The sequence below is a fragment of the Miscanthus floridulus genome, chromosome 7 (genome assembly GCF_019320115.1).
Source record: "Miscanthus floridulus cultivar M001 chromosome 7, ASM1932011v1, whole genome shotgun sequence".
NCBI lineage: Eukaryota > Viridiplantae > Streptophyta > Magnoliopsida > Poales > Poaceae > Miscanthus > Miscanthus floridulus.
The window spans coordinates 127,553,742-127,567,251 of record NC_089586.1 but is presented as its reverse complement, the minus strand read 5'-3'; the positions used below and the strand labels follow the sequence as shown (position 1 = coordinate 127,567,251).

At 49.1% G+C, this 13,510-nt stretch overlaps 1 protein-coding gene across 1 annotated transcript; it reads right to left on the bottom strand.

Moving 5' to 3' along the window:
* Positions 1-62: 62 nt before the first annotated feature.
* LOC136464702 (uncharacterized) lies at positions 63-2,745 on the bottom strand. The gene is made up of 4 exons (XM_066463659.1): positions 2,169-2,745; positions 1,393-2,078; positions 688-1,161; positions 63-603 (listed from the first exon to the last, which is right to left on the bottom strand). The coding sequence occupies exons 1-4, from the start codon at positions 2,743-2,745 to the stop codon at positions 235-237; spliced, it is 2,106 nt and encodes a 701-aa protein (XP_066319756.1). The 3' UTR covers positions 63-234.
* Positions 2,746-13,510: the final 10,765 nt, after the last annotated feature.

Sequence of the window (13,510 nt, the reverse complement as noted above, 5' to 3'; positions counted from 1 at the left end):
ACACAAGACAACAAATGAAACACACTGAATCAGACTCAGGGAATGAGCTTTATTAGGCAAGGCAAGGCAACAAACAAACCGGCCAGTAGTTGGATCGTAGAACGCTAGCTAGAAATTAAACAAACAAGCAAACAAACAATAGAATTGATATATAAAATCATGGCATCGGCGATCGAAGTGAAGCATCTGGAGGATTTAATTAATTTCCAAACCAGCTAGTGGTGGGGGCATCGATCAGGGTGTTGTTTCCTTGTCGTCGCCCTCCACCTCCAGCATCTGAAGCTTGTCGGCCAGGGTCTTGGCACCCTTGAGCGAGAGGACGAGCCAGACGTAGGAGAGGAACTCACCACCTTCACCCAAGCTCTTAGCGTGCAGGTAGCCCCTGCACATACTGGCGGAGTAGAAGAGCATGCCCAGCCACACCCGGTACATCACCCTCCAGCGCGTGGACGGTTCAAGTTTCATCAGCTCCTTTGCGAGCCCGCATGCCTCGGGGATGTGGAAGAAAGATTTTTTTACCTCCTTGTCTTCAGCGTTACTCTCGATGGATTTTTTTACCTCCTTGTCTTCAGCGTTACTCTCGATGGGCACCTGCACCTGCAACTGCAAGTGGAAAAAGATTTTACCTCCTTGGTCTTCAGCTTTATTTATTACCGATGGGCATCTGCAAGTGGAAAAAGATTTTACCTCCTTGTGTTCATCTTTATTACCGATGGGCACCTGCAAGAAACGTGCCTCTTCCCCGTCGTCGATGATCTTGATCAGGTCGCCTTTGCTGAGCAGCTTGCCGCTGTTATCGTCCATGGTGCGGCCCAAGATGGACTCGAATTCATCCATGGCTTCACTGACCAGGTGCTGCCTGCTGCCGGTGAGCAGCATGTCCGGGTGGGAATTCAGCAGCCGAGCCATGTAGCTGGATATTGCCTCCGTGCACTTGATGCGAAGCAAGTGTAGTGGGTCTTCTTGGTCTTCCTCGCCGTTGGCGGGACCGGGAGCGGGAGGAGCAGCTTCCAAGCGGAAGCAGAGGTCGGTGGCGATGTGCCAGACGAGGACGCTCCTGTCGAACGACCCACGCAGGGTGCTCCGTATCTTGGGGCCGCACACCTTCTGCTGCTCCTCACTTAGAGCCCAGTTGGCCGCCGCCGCGCCCGGGCTGCTGCTCTGCCGTCTCGAATCTGCTCTGACGACCGTCGAGTCGTCTTGCCTTTGGCGGGGGGAGGGCTCCTGCTTCTGACTAACGCAGATTTTTATCTCGACACCACCTGCTGCTGCTGCCTCTTCATGGTCCGCCGGCAGCTCAGCAGTGCCGCCTGATGGCGCGTCGTATGGCACCGTGAAGACCCTGTAATTGGCAAGGTCGCGGCCCTGTGCATCCACCAGATCCGTGAAGACCCTGTAATTGGCAAGGTCGCGGCCCTGTGCATCCACCAGATCTGCAAGGACCATCTCCGACACATTCTTGTACAGTTTGTAGTCGTATTTACCGCAGTCGAAGTACTCTTCCTTGCAGCCCAGGCTGGTGGCACACTTGACCAGCCACCCAATGGCCTTCTGCCTCCGCCGGAGAACCGCTTCCATGAGGTTGTAGCCTGGTACCGTCTCGCACAGCGCCGGGACACTTGTTGCAGACATCGCCCGGTACAGGAGCTGACGGATGAACACCGCAAAGACATCCAGCGCGGCGGTGAGGCACAGGAGGATGTATGTGATCTTCACGTCGGTGCGGTCGTACCCATCCTTGTGGCTCGTCGCAAACAGCGCGAGGGCGGCGATGTGCAGGATCGGCACCACCAGCACATGGTAAACCAGGTATGTGCGAGTGAAAACCAAATTAGCTCTGGTATATATGAGCCCAAACGCGCCGCGCAGCCAGCGCTTGAGTTCCTTCTCCGCCTTTGTGCTCAGAGGCCGAAGAACATCCTGGACTTTTCCAGCCCTGCCTCGTTGCACAAGGTCATCGGCAGCAGCTGACAGCGACATGTCCGAGAGCACCATATAGACTTTATCTGCGTCCGACAAGCCGTCATTATCCTTGTTGCTCGACTCGGTGGAGAAGCAATAGTTGTACCAACTCACACCTCCAGGCAGGTTACTCTTCTCGCCGGACTTGAAGCAGTTGTACCAATCGGAGAACAGAAGATCGTCCAAGTACACCGCCAATCTTGTACTAGGCTTCTGTGTTCCTTGTATCTTCGCCGACACAGACGCCAATCTATTAATGCTGGCTTTGTTGAGGGCCCATGGCTTCTCACTGAAACTGACCACCCCAATGATGAAGAGCAGGATCGCTGACGCCAGTAGCTTCCAGTCGCTGGGGTTATGCCACGACTTGTAGAAGGCGTACATGGCAACCGCGACCTGAGACACAAGGGTCACGGTGTGCCTTGTCCACAGCTCATTGTCTTCGATGGTGTAGGCAGCCAGCTCCTCCTGCCCGCCGAGATGGATGAGCAGGACAGGAGCCCATAGGACCTCCAGGGTACTCGCCTTATATTTCGCAGTGCCTTCACAGCTAATGCTGCTCGCCCTGGCGTGACGGTTGAAGAGGGTGGCCAGCGCATAGATGGCCAGAGCATCGCTGCTAATGTATGCAAGCCAGATGCATAGCCTCAAGCAGGGCGGGACGGTGTACTTGCGCATGGGGGCGGCCACCATCAGAAACCATTGAAGGCCGAGGCTGCCGAGGACGAGGATGCGCAGCTGCCAGTTGTCCCACCATCCCACAACACTCCACACATCAAACATCTCCCCCTCTCTCTCTCACTCTCTGTGTGTGTGTTTTTCTATTTCTAACGTGTCTTTGTGTAGTATCACAATGAATCGGCAAGCAAGGGCACAGGTCGTCTAGTAGTGTGCAATGGCCGCGGCTGCCTCCCGATTAGTACTATTAACTTAGGAACCCTTAGCCTCGGATTAACTCGTTCCATACATTTGGGAACCCTTTAGCTTTACTTTAGTCGTGATGTAGTAGTAGCATTTCATTTCTACCATTCTGATTGGGCGCCACGTTATCAAAGGCACAAAGGAAAAGAAAAAAAGGAAAAGAAACGAAAAAGACAAAGTCGGCAGGCTAGCTGTATGTACGATATTGCACCTTTTGTTACATCCCAGGCTCCCAGCCTAAACGGTCTAACCTTTGCGTGTCCATGATGATATTCCAAGGTCTCAAGTGCTACGGCAGCCCCTATGCAGGCGCTAGTGGTCGGTCTCAATCAGAAGTTTGGTGCCATGTACTGCTCTCTTAGTTTCAAAACAAGTGTCAGTACCGGTTAAACTTTCTTAAATTTAACTAGATTTATAAAAATTGTTAGCAAAATATTTATATCTTTAAATAAGTTTATTATGAAAATAGATTCAATGATCTATCTAATAATATTAATTATGTGCTATAAATATTAGTATTTCTTATATATATTTGGTCAAAAAGTTAAAAATATTTAATTTCTCGGGAACCGAGAAAGACACTTATTTTGAAATTGAGGAAGTTGGTAAAGAATGGCTGAAGATTTTTTTTCCTGCGCTAGGCTACGTTGCTTTATTTATAGTTGATCTCACCATTTTCTCTCTCTATATATAGAAGCATGGCCTTTGCTCTCTCACAGCACATCTCAGCTTTTCCTCCAAAAGTACTGGTTTGTGTCTTTTGCCGGTTGGAGCATTTGTAGCCTCCACACACTAACACGTCACAAAATCTAGTTTTACTCTCACGAAAATAATACTTGAGGGTACACCGTCACGCATAGACACACGGAAATACCATTTTCATGAGAGTTCACCGCCACGAATTCTTTTCGTGGCGGGAGTCCGTGACGGCCACCCTCATGAAAATAACGTGGCCTCCAGGTTTGCATCTGTTTTCATGATGGTTTTTCGCGGTATTTCGTGAGAGGTCACCGTCATGAAATAATTTCGTGAGAGTTTGATATTTCGTGAGAGTTTGATATTTCGGAGAGTTACTGTCATGAAATAGATTTCGTGAGAGGACACCATCACGAAAACAAGTTATTTCATGGCAGTAAACCTCCATGAAAATTACCAACACAACTGAGGGTTAAATTTTGCACATATATAAAGCCAAATCTCGTTCCAACACATCCATGAGTAATTCCCAACTGTTACATTAAAAGGATAATGTAATGTGTACAAACATACACCTACACTAAGTCATAAGCGCTAGGCATCCACTTAAGTTGTGGACAATGCCTTGAATAAACAACTAGTGCACATAAACCTACATGTAATTTTCAGTTCATGATGGCAGCTGCAAAGTCATTCCAGGGAATTTTCCCAAGGCCTTCAACCTGTAACATTTGCTGAGAATTAACAAACCAAGGCACGAGGACGATCACATAAATACAACTGTATGACTTGTCATATGAGTTACGGTTCTACTTACACTACTGGATTCAGGCGCTTTGCCGGGTGCCGAATGCACCCGGCAAAGGCTACTTTGCACTGGGCAAAGCCTTTGCCGGGTGCAGCACTCGGCAAAGAGCCTCCGGCAAAAAATTAGTCGGCAAAGATTTCTTTGCCGGGTGCTTTTTATCGGGCACCCGGCAAAGACTTTGCCGAGTGCAAACCCGGCACCCGGCAAAGAAAAGTGGTCGTTACGGCGCCGGCTCCGTCATCCCTTGCTTTGCCGGGTGCCATGTCAGAGGCACCCGGCAAAGATTTTTTAATTTTTTTTCAAATTTTCTTTGCCAGGTGCCGTGCCGGGAGGCACCCGACAAATATTTTTTTATTTTTTATTTATAATTTCTTTGCCGGGTGTCGTACCGCGGGGGCACCCGGCAAAGAGTTTTTTATTTTTTTTCGTAATTTCTTTGCCGGGTGCCAAGTCATGGGGCACCCGGCAAAGAATTTTTTTTTTGAAAAAACTTTGTCGGGTGCCCTGGCCCTGGCACTCGGCAAAGCTGGGAATTCCTTTCAGAATTCCCAGCTTTGCCGTGTCAGGGCCAGGGCACCCGGCAAAGCCTCAAAAATTAATTTTTTTTATTTTGTTTTTTGATTCTATAATCACAAACACAGCATATAAAAGATATATATCACATCTGAAGCATCACAAAGACAATATAGCATATATATATCACATCCATCTCATCACAAACTCAATCCCACACATATATATCACATCGCGAATACAATACCTCACATACACGACATCACAAACATAATAGGTCCAATTACCATCGAAACAAGTCGATAGTGGATCACAGTGCATCACATGTCCATCAAGCGGTGAAAAAGAGATACAAACTAAAGGTGGGGAGGAAACTGAGTGCCTGGTGAAGGAAACTCGGCACCGCCTGCTTGCGCCTGAGATGGGTCATTCAAACCCGCCGACGGAGGCTGCATAAAGGACAAGAGATTCAGGCGCTTAGAGTGGGTCATCTAATGAAAGCACTAGTCGAAGCAATATGGATTCATACTCACTGGACTAGCTACAACTAGCGGCGGCGCTGGAGCGAACATCGGCACAGGTACACCGTTCACTTGCCCAAAGTTCTGCAGGAACATCGTAATCTCCGCCAGCTGCTTGGCCTGTCTCTCCCGCTCGGCCCGCTCGGCTTGTCTTTCCCGCTCGGCCACCTCGGTCCTCGCCGCCAGGTCCTGCAGCTCCTGAGCCATCCTCTCGTTATTGGCCTGCAGCATTTCAATCGAATGTTTTAGTAATGTAAAGGTAACTAAGTTATGTAAAGATCAATGTACGAAGAGTTAAACTGGACTAACCTGGAGTGCGTCGACCCGCTGTTGTGAAGGGGACGGCCGTTGGCGTATGGCCAGGCCTCCGCTTGGGGTACTTGCTCGGATCTAGGAGAGGGAGGGAACAGAGCCGGACTCGAGGGTACCATCGCCAAGCCAGTACCGCCCATGCTTCTTGCCCTGTCCGATCCTCACAGTCGTGCCATCAATGTCGTCGGTGCTCGGATCCTAGTCTATCCCCTGGACCGACCTTGCGTCCGACGCGTAGGAGCTGATGCGGGTGTGGGCGCTCGGGTTGCTGTACAACTCGGGTGGGTCATCCGGGCTGAAGGTGACAACGGAAGTCGCCTTTCCCTTACGGGCCAGTCCATACGCCATGAACGTGGACAAAGGTTGGCCACCATGCGACGCCGACTGCGAGAAAGACAACAAGATGATTAGAAGAAACATGCAGAATGGAGCGTCAGAATACTAAAAATGAATTCACGTACCCAAGCTTGCTTGTACGCGCCGAGGCTGCGGCTGCCTTGGTGGTGTGTGGGGCCTGTCGCCTGCAAAGCCCGCTCCCGGTGGGCTTCGTGTTCCTGGATATAACCCTCTGTGAACCACCTGTCCACGATCATCTCCCAGCAGTCGGCAAAGGACTCGCACCACCATGGAATCATCTACATGTCATAAAGAATTTGAGATGTAAGACGACCAAATGAAAGCTACTTAATCTCAAAACGAATTAGTATTATTCTTCTTCATTTACCTCAATGTACTATTCCTGGGTCAGAGGCATCTGTCTTGCCTGTGTCTTGCTGACTTTCTGACCAAGTCGCGTGGCATAGTACTTGATGATGCAAGTGAGGCGCTCCTCGTAGTGCATGTCGCTGATGCGTTTCCTGGCACTTTTCACCAAGTTCTTCTCCGCCCTCTCCTCCTGTCCCTCTTCACACCTAAAAAAGTCTGCAGACAGACACAATGTATCAATTCATTATGTCAAAAAGTGTCAAATGAATGCGATGTATTGATCAAAGTTGTGCGAACGAGACTTACCCCGAACTCTCTCCTGACCCGCTCTTGCTTGTCTTCATAATCTGCGTCGGGGGCAGATTTGTAGTGGTCCCACGATTTGGCCGGCCCCATAGTCCCCTTGTGCGTGACAATGCCGGGGTAATAGTGCCTGCACACAAGCCCCAAGATGTGGTTGGGGTTGCGTGAGTCACCAGGCGACACAACCTCCCAGTGCCTGCACAAGTCATTAACAAACATTATTAGTTTCTCTAACAATTTTCAACAGGTTATATGAAGTAGCTGTGATTAAATCTAAAGTTAGTTACCTGTCCCCCTGGGGGCGGATCACTGGGCGTAGGGGAGGAAGCGGAGGCCTAGGGAGTTTTGAGGGACCTCGCAAGTAGGGGCTAGCCACAGCAGAGGCAGTGGAACTACTTCCGGCCTCACCGCCCTCTTGTGCCTCTCCCTCGCTGTCTGTCGCCCAAACCTCGTCCATCGCCAGAACCTACTCGTCCTCTGAGGAGTCCGTGGTACGGCGCTCCTCCGGCACGTCACGCGGCCTGACTAGAGGAGGCCGGCCCCTCTGCTGCCGCTCCCGCTGTCGCTGCTCCTGGCCCTCTGCCTCCTCCCGTCCGATGTGTTCTCTCTGGCATCTGCGTCCTGACATGCTCTCTGGTACCTCAAGTTCACGTTCCTTGGCCCACTGCCGCCCGCCATCTTTGTTCAATCACCTACAATTAAAAAGAAACAAACAAGACATCATTACATGTATTAGAAATAGATGCTAAGTAAATAAACAAAACACGATTACAAAATAACATAGTATTACATGTATTAGAAGTAATCATCATTATTGGGATTATCTGGATCATATGTCTCGTCATCACTATCAAAATTGTCCAAATAAACAAGACTGTCCGAAGGTTCAATGTTGCCTTCATCGTCATCATCTAAATGTAATTGCTCAAGCATTTCTATGCCCTTGGCATTTTGCACCTCATCTCCTTCTTCCTCATCATCAACCCTTTCATTGTCTACTTCCATTCCAATCGCCTCAGTTAAGTCTATCACCAACCTCCCTTGTAGCCCATCTTCTTGATAGAACTCTCCATCATATGTGTTTGGGTTGAAGTTGTTATCTTCATCGTTTGGGATAGCTAGTCTACCATGTGGCGATACCTGGTGCACAATAGACCAACCCTGAAGAGCCTTGTTGCCTTGGCATGCGTATGACAAATAATAAACCTGCATGGCCTGATCCGCCACAATAAAGACATCTTTTCCTTGATAGATGGAATCGTGTCGAATCTCGACTTGACCAATATTAGGGCTCCGTTTCGTTAGTCGAGGATTGAACCAGTGGCATTTGAACATGACGAGACGAAGAGGTTTTGAACCATAAAATTCAAGTTCATAGATATCTTCAATTATGCCATGATACTCGAGGCCATCAGTGCCGAGAGTACAAACTCTATTGTTTGTGGTTTTTCGATGGGGCCGAGCTCGCTCGTAGCTTCTTGTGTGAAAGCGATATCCATTCACATCATAACCTGAATAAGCTTTCACCTTACTGTCAAAGCCATTTGCAACCTGTCTCAACTCCTTACTCATAGTTGCATCGGTTTGGGCCTACAAGTGCAAGAAGGAAAGATTGCCGGACTAAGTACGTGAAACTCGGAATCTCGAACTAGGTACGAGGTAAATTGGACAATACCTTTGTTTTGAACCAAGAAATGAAATCAGGCCTCCCTGCTCCCAGACCCCGTGAAAGAAGGGTGTCAGTTTGCCGTGGGGTAGGATCCCTTGGTTGATGCCAGGATACACGAATAAATTCCCTGTGCAAACGAGAAAGAATCAGTTGGATGTAGAATAGTGACAGCGTATTTAAACAAGTTCTTTGAGAACTTACTCAATGAACGACTTCACCTCGGGTAGGTTGTGGAACACATATAGCATGATCATGCGCCACTCTTCATTTTCCAACCTCTTATTGGTCGATCCACTTGACCTGCCGAGTTGCCCTTGGAAAAGGCTAAGGTTGGATTCATTCTCGTCAACATTATAGCGAGGGAGTGGATTATGCACGCTAGGAAGGTTCTTCGTGTAGTATAGCTGTGTGAAGTTTGTCACCTCCTCCAGAATGGAAGCCTCTACAATGGAAGCCTCAATTTTGGCTTTATTTCTACATTTTTTGCAAATGGCCTTCAGACATCTCTCGATTGGGTAGCACCAACGGGCCTGCACGGGCCCCCCATACGTGCCTCATACGGGAGGTGCACAATCAAATGCTGCATCGACAAGAAGAAGCCGGGTGGAAAGATCTTCTCCAACTTACAAAGCAACTTAGGTGCCACTTTCTCCAAGTTTGCAACCACGGTCCGAGATAGCTCCTTGGCACAAAGCTGGCGGAAGAAATAGCTCAACTCTGCCAGCACTAGCCAGAGATGCTTAGGAACGTAGCCTCGTACCATCGCCGGAAGAAGCCGCTCAATCCATACGTGGTAGTCATGACTCTTCATGCCGTTGACTCGCATAGTGCCTAAGTTCACTCCCCTGCTTAGGTTCGCTGCATACCCATCAGGGAACATTAACGCATTGATCCATCGTAGTACTTCCCTCCTTTGTTCGGGTTTCAAGACGAAATCAGCCTTAGGCCTTTTCTAGTTCTTGCCGTTTGCAGGAGGCCGCATCACTTGCTGTGGTCTATCGCACAACGTCGCCAAGTCCACTCTAGCCTTAGGGTTGTCCTTAGACTTGTCAGTGTCCATGAGTGTTGCCCAAAGTGTCTCAGTGATATTCTTTTCAGTGTGCGTTACATCAATGTTATGGGGCAGTAGGAGGTCATCGAAATAGGGGAGCCTCGTCAAGCCGGACTTATGAGTCCACATGTGTTGCTCACCATATCCCACAAATCACCTTCTTCATTGGGCAAGAGAGCATCTATCTGAGTATGAACCTCGGCACCAGTCTTCAAGTGCGGTCTAGGGTCCGTGACTACGACACCTTTCCTGAAGTTCTTGGTGTCCTGTCGGAATGGATGGTTGGAATCCTAGGAATTGACGATGTTGATCGAACAACGAATACTTACCACCCTTCTTCAACCAAATGAACCTCACAGCTTCCTGGCATATTGGGCACGGGAACTTCCCGTGAACACACCAGGCGCTGAATAACCCATACGCCAGGAAGTCATGCATGGAGTACTAGTACCAGACGTACATTTTGAAGCTTTCCTTTGTAGCTCGGTCGTATGTCCATACCCCTTCATTCCAAGCTTTGATCAACTCATCAATCACAGGCTCCATGAACACACCCATCTTACTCCCTGGGTGCCCGGGAATTATCAACGTCAAGATCACGTTATGTCGTTGAAAGGCGACGCCAGGGGGGAGATTGAGGGGGATAACAAACACGGGCCAACATGTGTAAGGGGCAGACATCATGCCATAAGGATTGAACCCATCTGTTGCCAGCGCGACACGTACATTACGAGCCTCATCGGATTTCAAACGATGCTTATCATTAAAGCTGGTCCATGCTTCACCATCAGATGGATGCACCATCTTGTCAGGATGGTAGCGTTTGCCATTCTTGTGCCACGTCATCTGTTTCACGGTTTCCTCAGTCATGAATAGCCTTTGAATCCTTAGCACGAAGGGAAGGTGCCGTAGGACTCGGGCGGGTATCTTAAGCTGGATCTTCTGGCCACCACCGTCACCAGACTCTACCTCCAGGAACCTAGAGGCTTTACACTTCGGACAGTACTTTGCCTCCTTGAGTTCTTCCTGAAATAGGACACACCCATTCGGACAAGCATGTATCTTCTCATATGGCATCTTTAGTGTTTTAAGGAGCTTGTGTGCCTCGTACATGGTCTTCGGCAACACGTGGTTTTTTGGAAGCAGGGTGCCAACCACGGCCAACACCTTATCGAAGCCTTCTCGACTCCAGTTTAAATCGGACTTCAACCCCATCAAGCGACTTATGGCATCCAGCTGGGAGACCTCAGAATGAGCGTGAAGGGGTTTCTGTGCCGAGTCCATCATGTACTTGAACGCATCTACAGCTGCCTGCATCTTCGCCTCCTCACGTCCTTCAGCAAACTGTGCTTGGTGAACATCATCTACCATGTCTGCTACCCCAGCATCAGCATCGAAAGCCTCGACGCGTTGTCTCACCACCTCCTCTCTCATATGACCGGCTTCACCATGGTGGACCCACCGGGTGTAGTTCGGCGTAAACCCATTCTTGTGTAGATGTGTACCCATGAGTTCCTTGTCTAGCATTCTCCTGTTACCACACTTGCTGCAGGGACACAAAGCCATTTTTAGGAATTTTGCGGCCTTGCCAAATGCACGATTCAAGAAACGATCGGTCTTCTGCATCCATTCATAGCTGGCATCACCCTGACTTGTCCAGCCCGTGTACATCCACTAGCGGTCCTCCATCCTCTAGCATATATAACATCACCACAGGTGACCATCAATTGCATCTACGCGGTGTCCCTACTCTCTAATAGGTGAGGATAGGTCCTAATCCCACCCGCGGATGCGTAGATGAGGTTAGTTTCCATGCTCCACTCCTATCCAAGATGGAATTTCGGCAGCACCTCCCCGCCGTTCTCTCGATACATGTCCTGCAAGGGAGAGTTTGTATCCAGAGAACAACGGAGAGGTGATGCCGAAACACCGTCTCGAACCGGAGCAGAGCATGAAAACTAACCTCAACTATGCATTCGTGGGCTGTCCAAAAAGCGTGGACAATCCGAAATAGATACGGTCGCAGATATGCAAAGGTCCGCATATCTCCGACCGTATCTCTTTCGAATGGGAGACACATAACTAGGTTACGTGACCAAAAACCACATACGGATAGAGGGGTTATACCTAGGGTGGCGGTGAGGTCCGGGTAGCGAGGCAGTGGAGAGTCGGTGCAGTGGCGAGTCGACGCGGTGCAGGAAGACCCACAGCGCCGACGAAGACGATCGGGGTCGCCGAGTCCCTCCCACAGGTCCTCCTCCTGCAAAAAGGGTAAAAATGGTTAGTGTCGACTCAAAATTTCGGCAGCACCTCCCCTGCACGGGGAGGTTCCCAAAACCTGCAAAAAACATGACACGAAGGCCAACAACCACATATATACCAAACATGGCACGAAGGCCAACAACCACATATATACCAAACATGGACACGAAGGCCAACAACCACCAATATATCAAGAGGAGCCATGTACTTTAGTTCTCTTTCCACGCACATGAAAGTATTGAAGTAGTACAACAACAATTACTACTAACCCTACAATTACTACTAACACTACTACTAACAACTACTTAACTACTAACAATGCTAATAGTAAGAACTACTTGACTATTAACAACAACTACTACTAACCACTACTACTTACTAACTACTACTATTTACTAACCCTACAACTAACACTACTAACTACTACAACTAACACTACAACTAAAACTACTAACTACTACTACTAACACTACAACTAACTACTACTAACACTACTAACTACTACTACTACTAACACTACAAGGGTAGGGCTTACCTTGGCGGCAAGAACGGCAAGAGTGAGGGCCGACGACGACGACGGGGATGACCGTAGCAACAGCGGTCGGGTCGGCACCTTCCTCTTCTTCCTCCTCCCCCTTCTCTTTCTTCCTCTTCTTCCTCCTCCCCTTCTCTTTTTTCCTCTTCCTCCTCCCCCTTTTTTTTTCTTCTTCTTCCTTCCTCCTCCCTTCTTCCACCTACCTCCTCTACTGCTGGCCGGCGGCGGGAGGAGCCCGGCGGCTAGACCATGGGCCGCGTGGCCGCCGCGGTCGGCGAGGCTGGGGCGCCGGGGCCAGGCAGGAGCGTCGGCCGAGCGCCGGCCGGGCCGAGCGCCGCCGGGGTCTGGGTTTTAGGCAGCCGACGTCGTAACTTGCTCGAAACTTTCTCAATTTTTTACCAGGGCCTCCACATGTGATAACAAGACACATCGACAAGTTTCATGATTTTCGGACATCGTTTGGATTTTATATAATTTAAATAAACTTCCCCCGTGAGTACATCGTCATGTTATGACAATATGATGCGCGACATTTCATGCCACTTCCTGCATACGGCCTCGACATAGCCTAAATATCATGAATACTATTTTTTGAATGACGAAATTCCATTATTTCATGTACCTACAGTTCAAATTTGGAATAGTCGGAAAAATTCAATGAAACGGAAAAAATTAAGGAAATATAGTTAAAAAACTCATAACTGTCCCAAATTTTGAAATAGGGATATATTTACTGTAGCAAGTCCCCACAAAAAAATGGGGTCAAAAAACAAAAAAAAAAAAATAATTTGCCGGGTGCCACCCAGGGCACCCGGCAAAGAAGCCTTTGCCGGGTGCCAGGTCTTGGGGCACCCGGCAAAGAAATTTAAAAAAAAATAAAAAAATTCTTTGCCGGGTGCCTAACGGCGTGGCACCTGGCAAATTATTATTATTTTTTTGTTTTTTGACCCCATTTTTTTGTGGGGACTTGGCTGACGGCCGCTGGCCGCCGTCAAGCCGGCCACCATTGCCGGCGGCCATATTTTGCCGAGTGGCCGGCACCCGGCAAAGACCAATTTTTGCCGACGGCTGGAATTTGCCGCGTGCCCGGCACCCGGCAAAGGCTGCTTTGCCGGAGGCCTTTCTTTGCCGGGTGTCGCCAGGCCTGGCACCCGGCAAATAATTCCTTTACCGGGTGCCCGATAAAAAGCACCCAGCAAATTTTTTTGCTCCCGGCAAATCAGCTGTTTCCTGTTGTGTTAGAAATATATAC

Bases quoted from the DNA above. Each gene is read 5' to 3' on its own strand.
- LOC136464702 (XM_066463659.1), bottom strand. From the start codon at position 2,745: ATGTTTGATGTGTGGAGTGTTGTGGGATGGTGGGACAACTGGCAGCTG. The intron at 2,079-2,168 runs GTACAAGATTGG...ACCTGCCTGGAG, and splicing joins ACAAGGAACACAGAAGCCTA to GTGTGAGTTGGTACAACTAT. The intron at 604-687 runs GTAAAATCTTTT...TTCCACTTGCAG, and splicing joins ATAAAGATGAACACAAGGAG to TTGCAGGTGCAGGTGCCCAT.